Raw genomic sequence first — 24288 nt, 5'->3', positions numbered from 1 at the left:
ACCCAGGGTTGCTTTGACAGTGCTGGCGATGCCACTATTAACCAAATGACGTGTATCTAAAATAAACGAAGACAATGTTGTCTCAACTTAAATTTTATATAAACGTATGTTTATAGTTGATAAAAACATATGTGTTTCCAATTCCAGCTTAGAGCACATACAAAATCAGAGTAATGCAAAAATTATGGCAAGTTTAGTACATTATAAAAAGTGAATGATATGGCAACACTGCAAACAAATTTCATACTCAATATTCTTGTTAAAACTATATATTAAACAATTTTACATTGAAATCCTAAAAGGTGAATACTTAAAGCTTTGCACGCATTTGATGACATTTGGATTTCGCTATCTGTACACCCCATGGAAAACAAGTCAGCAGTTTCAGCGCTTCAAGAGTATTGCGCCCAGGCGAAAACCGGGAGTCCCGTTTATGAGTATATTGATGGCGCTGATGTTGGTTACCTCTGTAAAGTCGTCCTAATGGATATTGAAGCCTTTGGCAATGGTAAACGCTTTGGCAAATTCTTAAGTGTTTTATCTTTATATTGGAATATTATACTTTGCAGGGCGATCAAAGCGTGATGCCAAGCACTTGGCCGCCGCCAATATAATCCGTAAATTACGCAAAATTCCGGGCTTAAGTCACTTTGGTACCGATGGCACAGATAATGGTGAAGATAATTGCAATATCGACAGCGTGGCTGATGAGCTGACAAATATGAATCGCGATATGCTGAAGGAGCTACGCGATTATTGTGTCCGTCATGATATGCCGTTGCCTGTCATCGAAATCGTCCAGCAAAGCGGATCACCAAATGCTCCAGAGTTTGTGGCCTGCTGCTCGGTGGCGTCCATCAAACGTTACGGCAAATCTGATAAAAAGAAGGATGCACGCCAGCGTGCGGCCATTGAAATGCTGTGCGTTATATCGAACGATTTGGATCAAGTGTCTGCAGATAATCAGGTGGTCTCCACTAAGACGACTGGCAACACTGATCTGGATAGCAGCATAGAGGATGAAGAGAACGAACGTCGGCGCAAATTCAAAACATATCGGGAGCTAACCGATGCCGGCGGCGAAGAAAATCATTCCATCAAGCTCTGCGATCGTCACAATTACTTTAAGTCCTTCTATCCACACTTAAAAGAGGCCGCATTTAAGGAGATCAACTCTGATAGCCACACTTCCAGCAAATATAAACTGATAGCCGTGCTCGAAGCACTTAAACTTAAGCCATGCATCACCACCCTCGAGGGCAAGTCGGTTGAGCCTCTGCTACAGATCGAATTGAAGTGCGAATACGATTGCGTGTTTGTGGGGCTGGAGAGCAAGATCTACAATGAAATCATAGAATATTTTCGTATTATGCTAGTCTAGACTGAAAAGAGAGGACGAGTTCCAAAAATGCCGTTGTTTCTGTTTACATATATTTAACATATATTTCAACTAATACTTAAAAACTAATTAAACGTGTTATATACACTTGAAATAATGCACATGATTATATATGTATGTATATAAATATATATATGCATAGTTGTAAATTAATATCTATGCTTATATACTTTGTACATTTTGTAATAAAAATACAATACATATATATGTTCTTCGATTATAAAAGCGATAGTTCTGTTAAGGTCGTCGTGTACAATTCTTTTTGTTTTTGTTAACGTTGCACAACAATTTGGCCCAAGGAATGAAGCCGGTTTTTGTTTTATTTTTCAAAAACAATAATATATAACTAATAAGTTGAACTTTGTTCAGCAAATACGAAATTACTGCTTTTTAAATTCTGGCTACTTCCCCAATATGTAAATGAATGAAAAAAAAGGAAAAAATTTACAAATTCTGAGAATCCCAAACTGTAAGTTACCCTGCAGTCAAAGAGAAGATATATTAAAAAAAAATTTCTAACAAAATTAGGAGCTTGTTCCAAATAATATAAAGAATATAAATTTAACAAGATTTTCTTTTGCAAATAAAGTGTTTAACTTTCAGTATTTGAAATATTTGTTATATATTTATATATAATCAAATAACATTTAACCCAATGCACTTCTCGAATAACACTCATGTTCATTGCTGGATTCGAAAGTTCAAGCTAATCTTTAATGTATGTGTATCGAAATCTAAATCTATTTTGTTGTAAATGAGTTGCTGATCAACTTTTATATAAGCAAAGAGCAAACAAATTAATTAAATATATTAGACAATGAACCATTGTATTTGTATTAGAAAATATCTGAACTCATTTCAGCCAGCAATTGGGCGTAGAGCTTAAATAAATAAATTAAACATGTTCCAAGAAATTACGTATAAGATATAATATAATTGAAGAGATTTTCTAATCGGTTTCACCAACTCCTACGGATTCGTTCCTCTTGCAACCAAATGTTGTATATAAAAAAAAAAAGAGAATAGCAAAAACATCAACCAAGCCCAAGCCAAGCTATTGAGTTGTGTGGGTCTCGAATGTGTAAATTTTACTATTAATACTAAAAAATTTGCTTTACAAAATAGGTATTAACAATAACAATTGCAGCAGCTGCTGCAGTTAGCTGCGGCTATGCCATTTAGTAGCTAATCTTCTTGCGCAGCTTTAGATGCTGCTGTTGCTCACGCTCCGTGGTCAGGCGACTGGATACACGCGGATGATGAGGATGATGCTGCTGCCAGGGCAACGTTGGCGGCTGCGTCGGTGTCGGTATGCCAGAGTTGGAGGCCGAGGTTGAGGCTGATGAACCTGATTCAGCAAAGATTCGACGCGACAGCCTGAAACTGCCACCTCCAAGGCTGGCCGTCGGTGTACCGCTATTGCTGTTGTACTTGCTGCTGCTGCCGCTATTGTTATTATTATTATTACTATTTAGATTATGATTACTATTAGTATTATTGTTGTTGCTGTTGGTGTTATTGTTGCTTTTACTCATTGTTGAAGTGGCGGCGGCTGCTGCTGCTGCTGCTGCTGCTGTTGCTGCCGCAGCTGCAGCTGCTACACTCGTTTTGCGCAGCAATTTCGTATTATACTCATCGCATTTGTCCTTCTCGATGCGTGTGGAGCTAAGCGAACGCTTGTTCCGTTTGCTGCCACCCAAATGCTGCTGCTGTTGCTGTTGATGATCTTTGCTGTTGGCTGGCTGCTCGTCGCTGGTACGTCCATTGCCACTGTTCATGCTGGCCAACATGCTAAGACGGCTTGTGTCTGGGGGAGGTGTAGAAGAATGCGAATTACTCAAATTGCTATTGCTGTTGCTGTTGTTGTTGTTGTTGTTGCTATTGTTGTTGTTGTTGTTGGGTATCTTTGACTTGGATGTTGTTGTAGTTGTTGCTATTGTTGTTGTTGTAGCTGTTGCTGCTGCATTTGCAGTCGTTGTGTTGTTGCAGGCAGCAGCTGGCAGCGGATTAGAGTTAAGGTCAAGCGTAGCGGATGAGGAACGCATCGCTACAGTGCAACAACCACTGGTGATGCCGCTGCCACATGCAGCAGTGACCAGTGTCGTTGCTGGTATCGCGGACACATCACGATAATAACGAGCGGTTGCCATCGTGCACGCTTGTGCCGTCTGCTCTTCGGTTGCACCGCAAGCCACTTGCCCCGGCCGTTGATAGCGTATGCGTGAGCGACCCCTAAGCGTCATATGATGAAGCGAGCTGCGCGTCAAGCTGCTGCGTACCGGCGGTATGGTTGCCGAGCTGCCAGCACCACCAACACCACCCACACCACCGACACCGATGGGTATCTTACTTTCGTTGATCGTTGCATAGGATTTCAATTGCTTATCGAGCACAGCAGCGGGCTGTTGTTCCTGTTCCGCATTGCGCAGGTGCTTCAATTCCATTCTGTCAGTTTTGGACGGAGCAGGCGGGGGAAAAGGGCGAGGAATAAAGGGGAACGAAAGATTGTGAGCCCACAGCCAAGCACGAGAGACAATAGAGAAAGATTTATTTGTTGTAGAAGATACGCAGCATAATCTTAATCAGTACGCAGGAGCCAAAAAACAGTATACAAAATATGCCAAGCAGCAACAAAAACATAATCGCCAAACGTTAAACAAAAACAAAAAGAAAATTCGTATATATCCAAAAAAATTATCGCAAGCTCAATAAATTTTGATTTTGATTTGTTTTTTTATTTTGTAAATTTTTGCATGCACAAACAAATTGTAAGACTAATTAATTGAAGGAAAGAATAATAAACAACAAATGTAAGTACATACTCAAAAATTCAATAAATCAAACATAAAAGAGAATTATTGGTAAAATTAGTGTTTGTTAACGAATTTATTAACTAGCCGGCATAGCGAAAGCTATCGATAACAACTTATCGAAAACAAATTCACTCTCACACCAGCTTCGTGTATGTGTGCAATAATAACGGTTAGCGAATGGGACGTACAATTAAAACTATACTAAAAACTTATATACAATCTTGGCAAAAGGTGCAAAGCGAACGAAGACACCAAAAAAACAAGACGGGATTAAAAAATGCAAAAAAAAAAAAAATACTAGACGAGAATACAAAAAGCCGCTGCACAGTTCGAGCTTCAAAATCAAAAGTATGTATGTGTGTGTGTATTGTGTAGCGCTGTCTGTGTGTGTGTGTGTCGGAAGGGTCGGTTTTCTACTGGTGGGGGACGATCGCTGGGCACTTACCTTTTGCTGTAGATGGCCAGACTGCGTGTGCGGCTGGCCGTACTGGTTTGCATATTGTTGTTGTTGATGTTGTTGTTAGTGCTATTATTGTTACAGTTATGCAAAGAGTTGTTTACATTAAAGTTGCTGTTGTTGTTGTTAAGGTTATGTGATGATGTTGTTGTTGCTGCTGTTGTAGATGGTGTTGCTGTTGTTACTGTTGCAGTGGCCGCTGTTGTCGAAGACAAACAACTAACGGCTTTAAGAGCCAAAGGCGGTGACGTTGACATATTCACCACATTGTTGTTGTTGCGAAATGGCTGAGAACGTGCGCGTGTATGCCGTTGGATTGGATCCGAATCACTGCGGTTAAATTACAGAGTATATTGTGTATTCAGTATAATGTGTCTTCAAAATGTACATGTATTTGTGTGTGTATACATATTAGAGATCTGCATGGCCCAGTCACAACATCCATAAGTCAAATTGAATGCATTCGAACTGGATGGAGTTGGAGTTGTGATTGGTTTGGTTTCACTCATGCAGACCTCTCTGTGTATATATATACTCGTATAGCGAATACCCACCTGTTGTTGGTGTTCACAGCCCGCGAATGATGCCGTCGCAACGCCTTGATCTGATTCAGCTTGTCACCCTGCGTTTGCATCTGCTTCTTCTCGAGCGCCGTCTGGGACATGCGCACGGAAGATGCAATTGTATGACGCGCTGCCTCAAAGACATTGCTGCTTGGTTTGCGCAGCTTCTTCTCCGTGCAGCTGCCAGCCGGCTCCAGGCTGCTGGCAATGGAGCTGCTATTACCACTGCTTGTGTTACGCATGCTTCCAGGACTGACCAGGCGACGCAGCGAATTGGCAATTACCGTGGGCTTGTTGGCATTCGACGGCGATTTGCGCCGGCGCGTCGACATCGAGTAGCTTGAGCCGAGTGTCTGCTCAGCGGGCGCACTGGCCGTATCCGTATCATTATCGCTGGCATTGCAATTAGCCTCGTCCGTGGAATGATAGTGCAGCTCTTGCAGTTCCAGCTGCTGTTCGGATAGCTCCTCATCCGTTTGATCGCATCCCCCATCCACGGTGTCCTGATCATGCAAGTGCATTGTGTCCACACGCTGTGAGATGCGCTTTACCCGCGTCAACAACAAGTCGACATGCTCGAAGGCATCCGATGCTGGCAACGGCAGCGCCTTCTGCTCCTCCAACTCGTTTTTGGCCAACTTCTCCTTCAGCTCAATGCTATAGATGCCATACTTGTGCTGTAAAATCGGCAAAGCCAAGCGCCGACGCATCCGCTCGCCCTCTGACCACAGCCAGCTCTGCTTGCTGCAAGAAAATAACAATTATTAACAAATTTATTCAACTTGAAAGCTCTTCAATCTTTACTCTTCCATCCACTGCTGCTGATGACCGATGACGGAGCCGGGGCGACAGAGGCGCAGCCAGGCAATCGCCTCCAGCGCCGTGAAGCCGTAATGCTTCATAATGTAGGCACCGATCAGGCTGCCGGTACGTCCCAGGCCCGCCTTGCAGTGCACCGCAATGGCACCCTTTGTCGTCTCGCAGATGGACAAGAATTTCTTGAGTATCGTGTCGCTAGGCGTGCTACCATCGATAAAGAACAAGTCCCTGTGCTCGAAGCCAGCATTCTCGAATGATGATGCATGATAGACTTTGGCATTTAGCCGAATCACCGTCGTCACATTGTTGTCCCTGAAGTAGGTGAAGTAACGCTCCGGCGCATGGCACGGATAGCCATTAGGCAGAGTTTTCGATTTCTGGTGCGGTCCACAGAAGGCGATAAACTTTTGCGGCACTATCCAATTGAAATCCCCATTCTCCACTCGCTCAAAGTACTCATACTCTTCCGCATCAAAGTCATTGAAGTTAAGAAAGCCCGCCTGCAGGCTCTTATGTATGGCATTGAGGCAGTCGAGCAGCGAGATCTTAAAGCTGCTGGGTCCATAGCTCGCATCGCAGAAGCGAGTATATGCCGGCACCTCTGGGCCCGCTAACAATCTGTACGCCACATCGGGCGATTTATTCAGGTAAATTATCTAAAAATAATAGATGTCATTACGAAACGTTAACTTATGGAGTAATTAATCTTGGAACATATACTATAATTCTATATATAAATCTGGTTCCCTTGCATATACTGAATAAGGAGCCTAAACTGAATGATGATTATGATGTACCATATACTATATTAGTATACATGTATTATTACAAATATATACATCAAATAACTAGACATACGTTCTTTTCTTCATAAAATTAACTTGTTCAGTTTAAAACAATTTTACAAAAGTTGCTGAGTTTGGTAAGGTTATTATTATAATAATATGTTACAGGCCAGCGCATGTTCTCTAAACAAGATTTCAATTTACGCCTTGAGAGGCGTTAAACTAAAGTGATATATTTATACTATAAATATCATCAACCCAAATTGGAAAGGTTAAACTTACTGCATACGAACCAATCAGGTAGGCCGCGTTGAGACGCTTAGCCGGATTCATGGAGGTGTAGTGCACGATTTTCTTGTTCGCGTGACTCTTGGCACTCAGTTTGCTGTTGAGCTTCATGCAATACCGATACAGTATGCATATATTGAGTGGCCCGAAATCATTGTAAAAATTCTCATAGACAAACTCATCGTCTATGCTAAAGTAATGAGTGCTGGCCGTATTCTTTGGCTTGATATTCTTCTTGAATACCACAAAGAACAGGCGATCTAAAATGTACAAAGAAAGCGAATTAGACATAGGTCAAATAAATATCTTTACATCAAATTTTTCAATTTTAAATACCTTCTTTAAACTCTGTGGCACAAACCAACAGATCTGAATTGTCGTCTTCCAGCATTTTGGATGTGAATTTTGAGCAAACTGAAAAGACAAAGAAAAACCAATTGGTTAAGTTCTATTTAAACTCTATACATCCTCAGCTATCTCATTCAGCAAACAAGATTCAATTATAGAGCGCCTTTTTTAGACCTATGCCCACGCGTTGTATTCTCACCACAATACTTCCGCTTGTCCCCAACAACTTTTATTATATTTATTTTTTTGCTATTTATCTTAAGCCAGTGAAATCGCCCACCCAGCTAACTTTGCCTTAAGTGAACAAAGTAAATGCTGTTTTCCGCTAAAATATATCTATATCTACATCTATATGTATAGCTATAAGTCGTAACCTATATTGAAATACTGATGAAAAAAGAATGTGTGTGTTTTATTCGTTTTATACGAATTGGCCTGCTTAGCAGCCAAGAGGACAATGTCTGCGACGATGCCGCATTTTCCTTATTTGCCCCACTTTTCCATTGAGACATATAGATAGAAATGTGTGTGTCTGCTGTGTGTTGGATATGAGTTTATTGATATGCATAAAAGGCACGTAAATGACACACAAATTTGTCGACAACCGCATCCTAATAAAAACTATAAATATATAACAGAGCAACGACTATCAAATACGCTTGCCTAGAAAACAAAATTTACGATATGATATATAGTGAAGAGTATAAAAAGAAAACAAAATTGCAATATGTATGCGAAATTTAAATTTTAAATGAATACTTTGTCAAGCAATCAAAATTTAATAATTCATACATATACGATATTGAATTATTTTTATATGAATAGTGTACCTTATAAAATCAGTAAAGAGCTGCTTATTTGGTCAAGACAACTTTTGCTAGCCAATTGGATTCTAATTTGGATTTCCTGAATCACTTTCAAATGCGCCAACGATCATAGGCGGTACACGAAAGAACAGCTAGCTTATTTGAATGCATATTATATATTATACGTGTTATATACACAATCATTAATCAAAAGTCGGCTTTTCTTTTAAAAATGGATCCAAAAAATGTTTTTCAAATGTTTACAATAGTAAAGTCTATAGCTGCTAAAATTGGGTATCAGTATCCCATACATTTCCTTAATTATCATAAGAAACAAATGGCTTACACATTGGACCTATTCAATTTAAAGTAATATCGAACGCCTTATATATTTCAAAGTCGAAGGTTTTCAATTCCTTATTAAAATTTCATTATATATCCATAGTAATTCTTAGAAAAATGTTGTGTGTCATATCATAATTGTAATACTCTCTTCACTCTCTACAAAAAAGAAGGGTATTCAAAATATAAATTTGATTTAACATTGCAGCATATCGAAGATGTACGACAAGCTCATATAAATATCGATTGGAAAGCAATAAAGACGGAATGAAGAAACTTTTACTGACAGAAAAACAAAACAATTTCAATAAACATATGAAACATGAGTTCGGGGCATAAAGTCTTGACACGATAGTTGGGTACTAAAACGTTCTCCTTTTTTAGTCCTTAAGCAAGGCTGATGGTCGGGTATTGTGGGACAGCAAAGTTTATGATGTTAGCCTGCCATGTCGTCATGCACACACACATAAGCACACAGCACACACATACACACTGACGCAACAAAACCAACACTTTAATAACATTCGATTTTATGCAAATTTGTAACCTTTTGCTTAGTTACTCCAAAGAGCAGTTGGCGTGCCGTTAGGGAATTTTTTTGTTTTCGTTCATAGCGTTCATAGTAAAGGGACCTACATTTCCTTTTCCGGATTTAAAGTTTAAAAGTCAAGAAAACAGAAACCTCAATGCATGCCAGGTCAGGCAGTCAGACAGGACAGGAGTTGGGGCAAATGCTCGAGCTAAAGATAGATTGCAATTAAAGTGAGAAACTACGAACACAGGTGGGCCAGCGCATAGATAGCCATATGTATAGTTGGCTCTATATAAGACATAACAGCAGACAATTTATGTAGTTCGGATATGAAAATAAAAATAGTAGCGTATAGTTTCAAAGGTGTGTCATGGCCTGAAGAGAAATACAGGGACTTGATGAGCTAACTATATGTGCAATATATTCATACAGTATAGCCTACCTAAGTTATATACATTATTTTGCATTGCAAGAATTATTGATTATATTCGTACAAGGTATTTTAAGGGCTTAAGTTTGTATGATATCAAATTTCTACTATTATTATTATATTATCTTTTTAATTAAAATCCATAATAAACTTTTTATAATAGTATTTTATATTGCAATATAATAAATCATCTGCTGATTTGATGATATCACCATCAATATTACTAGATATACATAGTCTATTTTCGATATTTTTTTAATAATTCTTATCTGTTCAAATTTGTTATTATATATCAAATTAATATCATCATATTTGTATATGCCTACAAATACATACATATATACACCCTTACATCCATGAAAACATGGATCTCAACAAACAAATTGCGCAGTGTTGGTAAGTGAAAAACTTCTAACGGAAATTAGTAGCTTTCAATGTAAAGTTTACAAAAGAGCGTATGCTTCGCTCTGAAATTCCAACGCGCCAAAACAAACACATGAAAAAGTACAAATACATACATACATGTCTATATACTTGCATGCACACAAATGTATACAGCACTCCACGTGACGACAACAAATCATATCAGTAAAAAGAAGAAAGAACAATCACAAACATACTCATATGTATGTACATATGCATATATGTACTCACACACACACACACAGAGAGATGTAGCGCTTATCGGCGGTCGCGGCATGTAAACATTGAAAAGGGGCGAGCAAAACTCAGGCATACACTTGCATTCATTGGCTTTGTTAGTTAGGACTAAGCTGCACTAACAATAAGCATTTAAAACAATGTTGTTGTTTTTGTTTTTTTTTTTTTTTAAATATAGAACTGTCAAATGACGTCACCTGCTAGCGACAATAGCAAACTACATACAACAACATCAAAATAAAAGCCACTCTCTGTTGTCAACGTAAAATGAATCGCGATGTTCGGCAGCGGCGCTTCACAGTTAGTTGTCAGTTTTTATTAAAAAAAAAAATAAATAAATGAATAAACGCCGAGGCCGAGGCAGAGATTTTTGCCGCGCACATAGCACATATACACACACACTAACGCGCACACAGAACCAAACAGAAAGCAATTCACAACTACAACAGCAATAGCAACAGCTTCTCCAATGGCTCCACTGCTCCCACAACGCTTACTATTGCCCACCACTGCGCATGCCGGATTCTCTCTTTCGCTCTCGCCCGCGCTGCCTCTCTCAATTGCTTAAAAGCTGATACGACTTATTCTCCCGCTCTCATTCATTTACACTTGTTCATTTAGCTGCTTCTGCATGTGTATGCATGTGTGTATGTGTGTTGGTGTAGTATTAATAAAAGCAACCAACGCATTTTTCTTCGTCCAACACAAAATGAAACTAAACGCGAAATATCGAAGAAGAAGAAGTAGCAAATGTCGCTCTGAATGCTATGTGTACTGCGTAATCAATTTTTGGGGGTATATTCGTAGTCGTACTGGACTATATTTGTGATATTAGCTGGGCGGCGGGGCAACTTGTAACAGTTGCACAGTTGGCAGCCAGGTTCAAATATATCTACTTATGTACGTATGTAGCGCTGCGGACTCACCTAAATATTGCTGGGTGCTTATGTAGAGATATGCACAACGGAATGGGGCAACAGCAACAGCGACCGTAAGCACACCATAAAACTAGAAATTTTGGCTATAACAAAAAATGGACTCCGCATAACACAGCACCGCACGATTTTTTTTTTTTTTTTTTTTTTTTTAACTATTTTAACGCGTTTTGAATGTGGGGGAGCTATAAAGAATTTTGATGACAAACGTAACACATATAATTTTGTAGATTTGCTGCCCAGGCTAAAACATATTTAATTTTTGATTTGACGACTGTTTCTTTTCACTTTTTATGTTTTCAAAAATCGTAACGATCTCTTGGGGAGAGTGCTACTAGCGCTCGAGTTCGTTTGCGATCGACTGCTCGGTATGAGCTCCAAAAGTGAACTGACAACTCGTTGCGGCGTTGGCGCTTTTTCCGTTGCATTTTGCTCTCTCTTTCGTATAGTCTCTGTGTTGAGTGCCGCATACACCCCGCTTGGCGCTAATAAATTCACCAATACTAATGCTCTATTACAAGTTTACTGTCGTTCTCTCTTGTTGGCAGGGCTGCTAAAATTGGCATTGCCAACGCTTTTATACGTCAGCGTTGCCAATCATTTTAAATATGTTTCAGTCCTTTTAGTTTTAATAGCAGTTAAATTCAAATTAAGAAACATATTTTATAGATGTGTAGTAAAACTAAAGTGAGTTTCAGTAAAACATATTCAAGGAAATAAATTAATACAATAATAAATTGTACTACAAACACATATAAAATTACTAAATTTGATGTATATACAATGTATAAATGTTATGAATTGCCAGATAAGCATACTGATTGTGCATCGGGCACAAAACTCTTTCGCTCTCCAACACATGCAGTTAATTGAGAGAGAGAGAGAGAGTTAGTGTCCTATGCTTAGTGTCCTATGCTCACGTTGAGTGTTTATGTTTATAGCAGTTCAATTGTGTTACTTGAGTGAATATTCGTGTACTTGTTGCATTGAGCATGTTGACTTCGGTTGAGTGGAAATTGAAGTGTACCAAAATTTATTATCCTTTCTTCAATTACATACATAGTAATTTCTGAAGTTGTTAAAAGGTATAGAATTAATTAAATTCCATTATATTAACTTATTAGCTTAATATACTTTAGATACATTAAACTCCATATATAGATTTTGGTACAAGTCGTAGCACATTACCTACCTGCAATCACGTACTTCAGTTCGGCAGGTACAGACAGATTGTAGAGTGTATGGGCTACTTTATGACTTCATCTCTGCGCCGTCGTATACTCTTATACATGCGATCGCTCTTGAGCTCTCGCTCAAAAGTATCTACCATACGCTTGGCAGGCCGCATAACAAACCGCTCGCTCAGTAACGAGTGTGGATCATTGGTGAACGGACGGGTTTTTCGGTAGTGCCGGTTTTTCTTTCGCCGTCCTCTGATTGTCTTGGAAAATATCTTCTTCTTGTGCATGTGTGCATGTGTTTGTGTGCTCCCTTTAAGTTTATAAAAAGAAGTTGAAAAGTGTTTGCTGTGGCAGCACCACCAGCAACAACAACAACAACAAAAATTGTGTAGTGTTTGTTGTTTTCTTGTGTATAACAGAAAATGTATTAAAAGTGCAAGGAATTGGAGTGGGAGCTGTGCCATACCCTGGTAAGTGACCTAAACGTGTTTAATTGTTCTACACTATTTAACTGTAAATTCATATACCAATTTTTAAGTTGTACGAACTTTGAAGTACGCAGCTGTTATTGTTGTTGTTGTTGTTGCTGCCTGCGTTTATCTGTTATGTTCCGTTTGTTGTTACTTCTTTTTTTCTGCTTTCGTCTTCTACTTCTCTGCATCCGCTGCTACTCTCGCTGCTCTCGTGTGTGTGTGTGTGTGTGTGTGCGTGTGTTTTTTACTGCAAGAGTAATCGCTAGGCTGAGATTTGTACTCCAAAAAAATATGTACACATATATTTATTTTATTTGTCACAGCAAAAGTTTACAATGTAAAGCACATAAATTCTTTCGGATTATAAGCGACTTGTAACATGATGCCTCATACCCAAATCCATTTGAGAATGTCTTGCCTTGCATATAGTATGCACATAGCTGGCGAGGGTAGTTCAAGCTGTTTTAGTATCTGGCTTTGCATGCTTAAACAATTTGTGTGTGTGTTTTTTCAGAAACGCAATAGTAATAGGTAATATATTTCTAAAACACTTATTTATAATAGAATTCTAAAAAAATATATATGTACATATATGCATATCAAAAAATCCCCAAAATCGTATGCAGCAAATAAAACTTTCCTTCTATAAATATGTATATATCTGTGTTGACAAAAATGCTTATGCAGAAAAATTAAAAGTTATCTTATAAATAGTTCAACAAAAACAAAACAAAAAAAATCTTACACAGAAAAATCCGATCGAAAATTAGTAATATAAGATTTTTTTTAAAACAAGCTTAAGCTTTCATTTCCCTTAGAACGTAATACACTGAGTGTAGACTAGATGCCTTTCGTTGACATACTCATTGAGCCACCCTCGCATATTTTTTAATGTTCATATGTACATTTGTGTGTACGTGTCTGTGTGCACATATATGCAATGCATTTTGCGCTAGGCAAGGAATAGCACATTAAAAGCTAAGCAAATTGCAACGAGGTTATTAATTAAACTTAGCTTAAGTCAGGCCAATCTGTACAGGAAAGATATAGTTAAATAACAGTGCATTTCTATATATATAAATATATATATATATATGTGTATATCTGTATGTGGGCAGGACTTAGTTCAGGCCTAATAATAGTTTTGCCGTCGCATGCATGATCTCATTTTACATTTGGGTTGGCAGATGGAGAGAGAAACAGCGTTAGAGAGAGGGAGAGGGAGTGAGGCAAGGTTCCACACATGTTCTCCATAAGTAGAAACATTTCCAGCCAGCTGAGGATGTGTGGTCAATAAGCAGCGCGTTCTGATGGAATTGAAAATATAAACATGGCAAAGCTAAGCAAACATTCAGATAAGCAAAATTTTATGAGCTTGTCGATACATACAATTGTAGATATATATGTATATATATATATATTGTACAATATGACAGCTATAGACAAAGCAAACAGTAATTTGAAGTAAAATTTGGAACGTTTTCTGCTTCACTTTGGGACTCACTGAATATTTTGTGCAATGGTTGTTTTATGTTTTATTTCATTTAATTCCAGGAATATATTTAAGATGACAATTCTGTGTGATTTGTTTTCACCCATCAGCAAAAAAAAACATATATGCTCTTTGATGATTATGATATTTAGTTCTTCAAATATCTTAGCTACAGATCTCTTGGGAATGCTATTAAATACTTAATAAATAGCTTTGATATAATAAAAATATTACATTCAGCATACTCGTCAATATTCCAATAATGTTTGTTAGATCTCAAGAGGGAAAGAATTGTAAAATATTGGGGCGCTAGCTCCAAAACAAGTTTCTAAAGGACATATATATTCACTATATATTTATATGTATATGTATAAAATGTCAAGCCTCTATCAAATCTGTTATATCAGATATAATAGTATCTCCCTAACTGCCACGCCCCTACCAGAAAAAAACTACAGGGTAATTCTAGCTCTATCATTTCATTCTGCCTTATGCCGGACTTATGTTTATTCAATACCAGTTCATAAACAAACACAAGCACATCTCACAGAATTTATCTCTGTGCATCATTGTATATGTGTGTATCTCTGTATATGTGTGTGTTTGGTAAATTAACGTTTTGTTTAGTTCCTTGATTATTTGTTTATTTTCCAGTCTGCTTTTTGTGCTTTTTGTGTTGCGCCCCAAACGAAACTGAAATTAACAGAAAGGCAAAAGAGCAAAAAATAAAAGATTCTTTCAGCAATTAAAGGCGGGCAACAGGAAAGTTGAATTTACTGTTTATCAGATACACTGAAATCAACTGTGTTATCTGAATAGGGGTAAAGCTATGCAAAAATTGATGCAGAAAAGGTCAGGGCGGGGGTTTCTTATTATAGAAGTGTTTTTTTTTTTTTTTTTGTGCAAATCGAATGATTTGAAGATACGAGAAATACTTATATATGCCTGGGCAGTTATCTACTTTATGATATAAGCTTTACTTAAAATGCTGAATGATCATCTATAATTGTCAAGTTAGTTAAGGTTCGAGACATTGGCTTATTTAAGCAAATTGCTTTTGTAAGCCTTATTGATTTTTAATTTTTCCCTCCAACGTTATAGGACTCAGTAAAATATGCTTAATACGAGAAACCTTTATCCAGGTCTCTAAATACCAAAAACCTAACATATATAAATATCTGAGTGTTGATGTAACCTTTATTTGGAGTCTCTCAAACCAACAAAAATATGTAAATATGTATATAAATATTAAAAAAACTGTATTAATTTTTATAAATTAAAACCATATAGTTGTTAAGGAGTTACATAAAAATTATAAAACTAATTAAAATTATATAACTAATGTAAACGATACGCCAAAGCTTCATTCATTTATGTTACACAATCAAAGCCATATTTATGTTATCCACTTCTTAGTGTATAGAATCCGCTAATGGTCTAAGCATAGCACTCATACGCACGCTTACACACACTCACACATTCCCACACACTCACTCCAGACAGTGGCAGTGCTATAAACATATAGTATACAATAGTTCAGGCATCTGTGAATGAACTCTTATCGGTTCCATGTCGCATTCGAAATTACAAAAAAGTTGTGCAGGCTCTTTTTAAAAATACTAGAGAGTGTGGGAGAAGAAGACAGAGAGAGAGGGAGAGACGAAGTATGGGTGTGGGAGTGAGATCGAGAGAGAGGACAACAGAGCGAGTGCTTGTCTTGCCTCGAGTTGATTTCATCCCAATCCATATCAATGACCACATCAAAGGCACAAGTGTTTGACTTATGCCAGCTTATCTCGAGCTGTTGCCGCTGCCGCCGCCGCTGCTTCTGCTGCGCTGCTGCTGTCGAGTCTTTAGCACAGTTTCTATTTAATTTAGTTGCGTGTCCAAAGAAAACATGGAACTTGGCTGATAAGAATATAGACCCAGATTCAATAGGACTGAAATGAAATACAATTTCAAACAAGTGTAAAATATATATTTAGAGCAATAGTTTTATATAGAACATAAGACATTCTAAACAAACTTTATAACGATTAAAAATTGATAATAAGAAATATAAAATTATAATTATAAAAGTAATTATTTCGAGCTCTATTCAAATAGAGCAGTCATTAATATAATAAAAGATTTATTATGAATTTATGTATATTTATATGTTTATATAAATTTGCATATTAGATCTAGTTTAGAGTATATTCAATAAAAATATAGATATATAAAAATATATATCTGATCATATATTTTAATAATAAACTAATTTATACTTGATTCTTATACATTTAATAAAAATCAAGATAATTTTTCTCTTTATAAACATATTGCCTTGCCTGTCAATTATTTGGAGAATGGGTAATCGAGCAATCGAAAACTATTTGAACTCCAATAATTCTTAAAATCCACTTTAAATATCCATTAAATTTGATATGGATAGATGTCCAATGTACTCAAATTTAAGCTCTAAACAATAATTGCTCTACAAAAGAGAGACATTCAGAGCTAATGAGCTCATAAGCATTATTATATTCATATGTGTCTACACATACATATGTCTATATGTATGTTATACTATAGTAATATATGTATGTTTGCATACAGTACCCTCTCTAACAAGTACAACTCTTTTTAATGTTTTCACTGTGCGACACTTGAGGCAGCTGTGTCTAAAAATAATCATCATCTTTGGTTGAGCATTTAGTACATGTCTTAAATGCTGATAAACACCAGTCACCAGGCAACAACGGATTGTATATGTATATGCCATATAAATATATATACATATATTGTTTATCGCCCTAAAGTCGAACTTATGCTCAGATTCATTCACATTTAGCTTGGAGAAGACTTTGGCTGGCGCTCAGTTGGTGCGTAAAAGTCGTTGGGTACGGACGCTTCTCCATTTCGGGGGTCGAATCTACTTATGTAGGAGTTCAAGCAACAAAAACTATATATACATAAATAATATTAGAGCTGTTGGGAAACTATTGATAAGAATTGCAGTTGAGAAGAAATAATTCAAATTCTATTTTTTTGTTTTTTGTGTTTTTTCTTTTCAGTGCACAGATAAGCTGCAGCTAGAGAATCGAAGCAAAATGAGTGCCCAGCACTCATAGGAAGGAAGTTAAGGACGAGTGAGTATGAAAAGCATGCAGATATCCCCATATATCTCGAGATGAAATAATAAGCAGAATTAGAAATTCTTCCTTTAGCTTATCCACGTGGTCTACATTCTGTAAAGGAAATCGAACGAAAGCTGATTAAGAAACGGAGCCGGAAGCGCTCTAGTGGAACACGACCCCAAGCCCCGAAGGCAGACGAAGCCAACGAGCGAGACAAGCGCTCAACGAGAGAGCGTGAGCGACAGCGAGTGAGAGGGAGAGGGAAAGAGATCGAGCAAGATCTAGCGAGCATAAGCGATGTCGCTGCGCAGCGGCCTTATCGCGCTTTTCGTTGTGCTCGCCGTACTCCAGCAGCTGGAGGCGCAGCGTTTGCCACAGTCGCAGCCGCCGCACGGACGTCGCGATCGCCCGCGCAATCCGCCACGGCAATATGTGAAAACGCATCCGTGTGAGCGTTCCTCTTGCTATCCGGCAACGGGAAATCTTTTGATTGGACGCGAGAATCGTTTGACGGCCAGTTCCACGTGCGGTTTGAAACAGCCGGAACGTTTCTGTATCCTATCCCACTTGGAGGACAAAAAGTGTTTCCTGTGCGACTCGCGGGATGAGACACGCAACGATCCGTACAAGAATCATCGCATTGGACAGATCATCTATAAGACCAAACCGGGCACCAATATACCCACCTGGTGGCAGTCCGAGAATGGCAAAGAGAATGTCACATTGCAATTGGATTTGGAGGCGGAATTTCATTTCACCCATTTGATCATCACCTTCACCACGTTCCGGCCGGCGGCTATGTACATTGAGCGTAGCTTTGACTTTGGCCAAACGTGGCATGTGTACCGTTATTTTGCCTACGATTGCGCTGGATCCTTTCCGGGTGTGCCGACCATACTTCATAATATAACCGATGTGATGTGCACGTCGCGTTACTCCTTTGTGGAGCCGTCGCGCAATGGCGAGGTCATCTTCCGTGTGCTGCCGCCGAACATTAATGTGACCGATCCGTATGCGGAGCATGTGCAGAATCAGCTGAAGATGACGAATCTGCGCATCCAGATGACCAAGCTGCACAAACTGGGCGACAATCTGCTCGACAATCGTCTGGAGAACGAGGAGAAATACTACTACGGCATCTCGAACATGGTGGTGCGTGGCTCCTGCTCCTGCTACGGCCATGCCTCACAGTGTTTGCCATTGGACGATGTGATTACCAATGACTATGAGATGGTGCACGGACGCTGCGAGTGCACCCACAACACAAAGGGTCTAAACTGTGAGACCTGCGAGGACTTCTACAACGATCTGCCCTGGAAGCCGGCCTTTGGCAAGCAGACGAATGCGTGCAAGAAATGCGAATGCAATGGACATGCCGTCAGCTGTCATTTCGATGAGGCGATGTTCGTGGCCTCGGGTCATGTGTCGGGCGGCTTCTGTGACAATTGCCTGCACAATACGCAGGGTCAGCACTGTGAGGAGTGCATGGCGTTCTTCTATCGCGATCCAGCCGAGCCGCTGAGCAGCCCCAATGTGTGCAGACCGTGCGATTGTGATCCCATCGGTTCTTTGGACGAGGGTATTTGCGATTCGGTCAACGATCCAGAGAACGGTATCGAGGCTGGGGCCTGTCATTGCAAGAAGAATGTGAAGGGACGTCGCTGCGATAGGTGCAAGGATGGCTTCTGGAATCTGGATCCCAATAATCCCGAGGGCTGTGAGGAATGCACATGCAATACACTGGGCACTGTCAACAATTCCGGCTGTAATATGCACACCGGGGAGTGTCAGTGCAAGCGCCTGGTCACCGGCAAGGATTGCAATCAATGTCAACCGGAAACGTTTGGCCTCTCCGAATCTGAGGATGGCTGCACGCTGTGCAATTGCGATACGGGCGGCTCCTATGACAACTACTGCGATGTATTGACGGGTCAGTGCCGCTGCCGCTCCCACATGACCGGACGCACTTGCTCGCAGCCCAAGCAGAACTACTATATACCCGATCTGCATGTTGTGCACGATGCCGAGGTGGCTGACATGTGCATCACCTATAGCAACAATGGCAGCTGCAGCAATGTGCTACAGGCGCCACCCTCGGACCACGCCCCCGACTTTACAGGCAATGGCTTTGCGCGAGTGCCAGAGAACTCCGAGATGATCATCACGGTGGACGATATTCCACGCTCGATGCCTTACGATGTCCTCATCCGCTATCAGTCCACGTCCCGCAACGACTGGGAGGATGCCTTCATCACGCTGGTGCGTCCCGATGAGATCGATCCCCAGGGCGAATGCGCTCAGGCCATCCAGTCGCCCATAACCGAGGCCCGTGTGCCATTCACATTGCCCGAGCGCGATCGCCAGGTGGTTGCCCTGCACGACGTCTGCCTGGAGGCGGGCAAGGTGTATAAGTTCCGTATTTTGTTTGAGCACCGGCGCCACAACGAGGACAATCCCACGGCCACCATTTTGGTGGACTCGCTGACCCTGATACCACGCATCGAGGTGACGCCCATCTTCCATGGCTCGCCCGTGGCGGATCTGCGCCTGCGCGAATACATCAACATGAACTGTAATCAATCGCTGTACGACATGCGCTACAAGGATCACACCTCGGCCATATGCCGCGACCTGGAGCAGGACGTGAGCACGTACATCTATGACGGCGCCAGCATGTGCAACTGCAATCCCACCGGCTCGCTGAGCAAGGTGTGCGACGCCAACGGCGGCTTCTGCCAGTGCAAGCCGAACGTGGTGGGCAGGCAGTGCGATCAGTGCGCCCCGGGCACCTACGGCTTTGGGCCGGAGGGCTGTAAGTCGTGCGACTGCAACAGCATTGGCAGCAAGGACAACAACTGCGATCTGCTGACGGGCCAGTGCGCCTGCCATCCGAACACCTATGGACGCGAGTGCAATCAGTGCCAGCCGGGCTATTGGAACTTCCCCGCTTGCCGCGTCTGCGAATGCAACGGGCATGCGTCCGTGTGTGATCCGCTGACTGGACAATGCATCAATTGCCAGGACTCGACAGATGGCTTCAACTGCGACACCTGCTTGGACGGCTACTACGGTGATCCGTTGCTGGGCAGCGAGATCGGCTGCCGTGCCTGCCGCTGTCCGGACACCATGGCCAGTGGCATGTCGCATGCCGATGGCTGCTCCCTGGACACGCGCAACAACAACATGCTGTGCAACTGCCAGGAAGGCTATGCGGGCGCGCGCTGTGAGATTTGCGCTGACAATTACTTTGGCAATCCGGAGTCGGGTGGCAGCTGCTCCAAGTGCGACTGCAGCAACAATATCGATCCCTACGAGACGGGCAACTGCGATCGCCAGACAGGCGCCTGCCTCAAGTGCTTGTACGATACGACGGGCGAGCATTGTGAGCTCTGCCGCGATGGCTACCACGGCGATGCACTGCAGCAGAATTGCCGACCCTGTGAATGCGATTTCCTGGGCACCAACAAGACTCTGGCGCACTGCGACCGCTTCACCGGCCAGTGTCCCTGCCTGCCCAATGTCCAGGGACTGTTGTGCAATGAGTGCGCTGTCAATCACTGGAAGATCGGCTCTGGCGAGGGCTGCGAGCCATGCAATTGTGATGCCATTGGCGCCGTGCAAGAACAGTGCCACAGCTTCACCGGCCAGTGCGAGTGTAAGCCCGGCTTTGGCGGACGGGCGTGCAATCAGTGCCAGGCGCACTTCTGGGGAAATCCCAACGAGAAGTGCCAGCCCTGTGATTGCGATCAATTTGGCTCTGCCGACTACCAGTGCGATCGGGAGACAGGTCAATGTGTGTGTCACGAGGGCATCGGCGGCTACAAGTGCAATGAGTGTGCCCGCGGCTATCTGGGTCAGTTCCCGCATTGCGCTCCATGCGGCGAATGCTTCAACAACTGGGACATCATACTGAAGGCTTTAGATGAGGCCACGCAGGCAACCATACAGCGTGCCAAGGAGATCAAACAGGTGGGCGCAACGGGCGCCTACACCACCGAGTTCAGTGAGTTGGACAAGAAGCTCCAGCACATACGGGATCTGTTGCAGAACACCTCGGTCAGTCTACAGGATATTGATCAATTGGATGCGGCTGCCCAGACCTTGAAGCAGAAGCTTGTCAACTCCCATCAGAAACTAAGCGACACGGAAGTTAAGCTGGACGAGATTTACAACTCGCTCAGTGTGTCCGCCGTGGAGCTGGAAGGTCTGCAGAATCACTCGCGTCTCGTGCAGCAGCTGTCACGTGACCTCAAAGAGAACGGCATTCAGCTGCAGGAGTCCAACATTGAGGGCGCTCTGAATCTAACCCGACATGCTTACCAGCGCGTCAGCAGCCTGGCCGCTCTCAAGGATGAGGCAAAGGAGCTGGCATCCAACACGGAGCGCAACTGCAAGCGCGTCGAGACACTGAGCAACAAAATTAAGGACGAGACCGATGCCATAGCGAATAATGATAAGACCATAGCCGATTATCGTGCAGAGCTGAGTGCCTTGACCGCCCAAATTCCGGATCTCAACAATCAGGTGTGCGGCAAGCCGGGTGATCCCTGCGACAACCTCTGCGGCGGTGCTGGATGCGGCAAATGCGGCGGTTTCCTCTCCTGCGAGAATGGCGCACGTGCCCATTCCGAGGAAGCTCTCAAGTTGGCCAAGAACACGGAGGCGGCCATAACTAGCAAAAAGGATGCAGCGGATCAGACCATTCGCGCTCTGACCCAGGCCAAACTGAATGCCTCGGAGGCATATCAAAAGGCCCAGCTTGGATTTATGAAGTCGGAAAAATATCTAAACCAAACCGATGAGAGCATCAAGTTGGCCGTCAAGCTATTCGAAGAGGTCAATGACTTTTTGCAGAATAAAACGGCATTACCTTCCGAGAGCAAGCAATTGGCACAGGACACGCTGCAGCTGGACCTGACGCTCGATCCCAAAGAGATCGAATCGCTGGGCGTGAAGATCAACGATGCTGTCTCCTCGCTGAAGAATGTCGAGGCGATCATATACAAAACACGACCCGATCTGAATAACGTCAACGATTTACAGACCACGGCCAATAACACCAAAGCGACAGCCAATGAAATCCTGAAGGAGGCCAATTTGGTGGTCGAGAATCTGGAGGCAGCCAGTGAGTCCCAAGGCAAGGCACAGAACGCCATACAGCAGGCAAATAGCAACATTGAGCTCGCCGACGAGGATCTCCAGCAAATTGATCTGGAGACCAAGGAGGCCGAATCGCCAGCAAATAAAACCGCACAGCAGGTCGAGAATTTGGCCCTCAAGGTGCAGAATCTGCAGAAGAATATACTGAAAAACGAAATGGATGCCCAGCAGATAACCGAGCAGGCGAATCGTGTCAAGCAGGATGCGATCGGGGCACGTGGCGAGGCCAGCAATCTGCAGTTCTCCACAAGTGCCACCAATCAAACGCTCACGGATCGCGCCAATCGATCGGAGCATGCGCGAGAGCGCGCCAAGCTTTTGCTGCAGCGCGCCTCTAAGCTGACGGTGGACACCAACGAGAAGCTCGCCGAGCTCAACTTGCTGCAGAGCACCTACCTGGACAAGAACAAACAGCTGCAGAAACTGGAAATGTCCATACAGCCGCTGAACGAGCAGCTCAATATCTATCTGCGCAATATTCAGGAAAATGCCGATCGCTTCCGACAGTGCACAGTTTAAAGAGGTATGTTGGCGTGTATGTGTGTTAAAATTCGGAAAATAACCGACTTAATATAAATCATTACGAAGTTTATTGATACACGTGTTTCCTAAAATTTCTCCAAATATATAAAAATCAAATTGAATTTCCCAATTTGTATATAGTGTATAGAGAAATTTTTTATACTCTTATAAATTCAAAACTTAATATATGTACATTGTATTATTTATCTTAGTTTTGTTGAAAATATTTTAACTACAGTTTAATAATTATTTTTATTTTTTATTTTGTGTACATAATTCAGTAATTAAATTTAATGGTTTTTATAAATGTGATTTTTTATTTTATATATTTTTTTTAAACGTATTTGCATCGAAATAAGTAGAATCTTCTCTGATATAATTAGGTCATACATATATAAGAAGTATTGACACAGATTTTAACCCAAGTTAAGATACCCGATTTCAGCTACAGGAACAGAGTATTAGCCATAAATTTAACAGATAATATATATGTACTAATGATCGATTAGCAACATTGACGCAAAGGCAAAAATTACGACAAACTTAACTCTCTCTCTCTGGTAAATAAATACTAATTAAACGGTTTTACAAAATTTCATTGCAGTTGCAAGCCCAGCGGCCAGCTCAACCATTGCCATATTTTATGAACAAATGCGTAATGCAGCATCAGCAGCAACAGCAGCAGCCGCAGCATCAACAGCAACAGGAACAGCAAATGCAACAAGTTATTTTTATTTAACGCTGTTAAGTGTAACCGTTACGTTTTGTACTATAAGCAATCAATGTTAAATGCAATATTCATTTCAAATTTATGCCATTTTTATTGAGCTAAGTTTTTTCTTAATCCTATATACAACAAAGAATTAAATCAATACAATATTTTTGTAATGTGACAAACTAAAAATACAATAAATATAATTAAAATACATACTACTTTAAAACCAAAAACAACAAAAAACAATATGCCTCTTTCATTTCGAAAAGTAGGGAATTTTTTAGAAGAGCATAAATCCCTTTCAATTTCTATATATTAGAAGCGCATTTATTTGTACTTGCTGCACACATTCATCTATATATATGTACATATATTTATATATACATATATCAATTTGTTTATTTGCACGCCATGGCAAAGCATAATAAATAATAATACTATATATTAAA

General features: G+C 41.1%; 3 protein-coding genes across 10 annotated transcripts; 2 read left to right on the top strand and 1 right to left on the bottom strand.

The window, feature by feature from the left end:
• The first annotated feature begins 35 nt into the window (after positions 1–35).
• Positions 36–1624, top strand: LOC6577828. 2 transcript variants are annotated; one of them, XM_044009244.1, is made up of 3 exons: positions 36–187; positions 303–508; positions 570–1624. In XM_044009244.1, exons 2-3 carry the CDS (start codon positions 364–366, stop codon positions 1379–1381), a joined length of 957 nt encoding a protein of 318 aa, XP_043865179.1. In that variant the 5' UTR covers positions 36–187; positions 303–363; the 3' UTR covers positions 1382–1624. The 2 variants fall into 2 exon arrangements, with proteins under 2 accessions (XP_043865179.1, XP_032584743.1); XM_032728852.2 differs by having other exon boundaries at positions 37–508.
• Positions 1625–2464: 840 nt separating this feature from the next.
• On the bottom strand, positions 2465–11572 carry LOC6577827 (dual specificity protein phosphatase CDC14B). 3 transcript variants are annotated; one of them, XM_032728848.2, is made up of 9 exons: positions 11169–11572; positions 7461–7538; positions 7119–7384; positions 6037–6707; positions 5224–5976; positions 4658–4999; positions 3750–3844; positions 2931–3206; positions 2465–2866 (listed from the first exon to the last, which is right to left on the bottom strand). In XM_032728848.2, the coding sequence occupies exons 2-9, from the start codon at positions 7513–7515 to the stop codon at positions 2634–2636; spliced, it is 2691 nt and encodes an 896-aa protein (XP_032584739.1). In that variant the 5' UTR covers positions 7516–7538; positions 11169–11572; the 3' UTR covers positions 2465–2633. The 3 variants fall into 3 exon arrangements, with proteins under 3 accessions (XP_032584739.1, XP_032584740.1, XP_032584741.1); XM_032728849.2 differs by lacking the exons at positions 2465–2866; positions 3750–3844 and having other exon boundaries at positions 3127–3206; positions 11169–11571; XM_032728850.2 differs by lacking the exons at positions 2465–2866; positions 3750–3844; positions 4658–4999 and having other exon boundaries at positions 3127–3206; positions 11169–11570.
• On the top strand, positions 4342–24052 carry LOC6577826 (laminin subunit beta-1). 5 transcript variants are annotated; one of them, XM_015165825.3, is made up of 4 exons: positions 4342–4560; positions 17380–17454; positions 17533–23125; positions 23729–24052. In XM_015165825.3, exon 3 carries the CDS (start codon positions 17740–17742, stop codon positions 23119–23121), a length of 5382 nt encoding a protein of 1793 aa, XP_015021311.1. In that variant the 5' UTR covers positions 4342–4560; positions 17380–17454; positions 17533–17739; the 3' UTR covers positions 23122–23125; positions 23729–24052. The 5 variants fall into 5 exon arrangements, with proteins under 5 accessions (XP_015021311.1, XP_015021312.1, XP_032584738.1 ...); XM_015165826.3 differs by having other exon boundaries at positions 17518–23125; XM_032728847.2 differs by lacking the exon at positions 4342–4560 and adding an exon at positions 12539–12828.
• The last annotated feature ends 236 nt before the right edge of the window (positions 24053–24288 follow it).

Source organism: Drosophila mojavensis, unplaced genomic scaffold, assembly GCF_018153725.1.
Source record: "Drosophila mojavensis isolate 15081-1352.22 unplaced genomic scaffold, ASM1815372v1 contig_49, whole genome shotgun sequence".
NCBI lineage: Eukaryota > Metazoa > Arthropoda > Insecta > Diptera > Drosophilidae > Drosophila > Drosophila mojavensis.
Note: the sequence above shows the minus strand (reverse complement) of the source record. Positions and strands in the feature narration are given on the sequence as shown.

What these genes read in the sequence shown, in the direction of transcription:
- LOC6577828 (XM_044009244.1), top strand. Translation starts at nt 364, where the DNA reads ATGGAAAACAAGTCAGCAGTTTCAGCGCTTCAAGAGTATTGCGCCCAG. An exon ending in TATTGAAGCCTTTGGCAATG is followed by an intron (nt 509 to 569) that starts GTAAACGCTTTG and finishes TATACTTTGCAG; the next exon opens with GGCGATCAAAGCGTGATGCC.
- LOC6577827 (XM_032728848.2), bottom strand. Translation starts at nt 7,515, where the DNA reads ATGCTGGAAGACGACAATTCAGATCTGTTGGTTTGTGCCACAGAGTTT. An exon ending in CTGGCCATCTACAGCAAAAG is followed by an intron (nt 3,845 to 4,657) that starts GTAAGTGCCCAG and finishes CAAAACTGACAG; the next exon opens with AATGGAATTGAAGCACCTGC. An exon ending in CGCCGCCACTTCAACAATGA is followed by an intron (nt 2,867 to 2,930) that starts GTAAAAGCAACA and finishes TAATCTAAATAG; the next exon opens with TAATAATAATAATAACAATA.
- LOC6577826 (XM_015165825.3), top strand. Translation starts at nt 17,740, where the DNA reads ATGTCGCTGCGCAGCGGCCTTATCGCGCTTTTCGTTGTGCTCGCCGTA.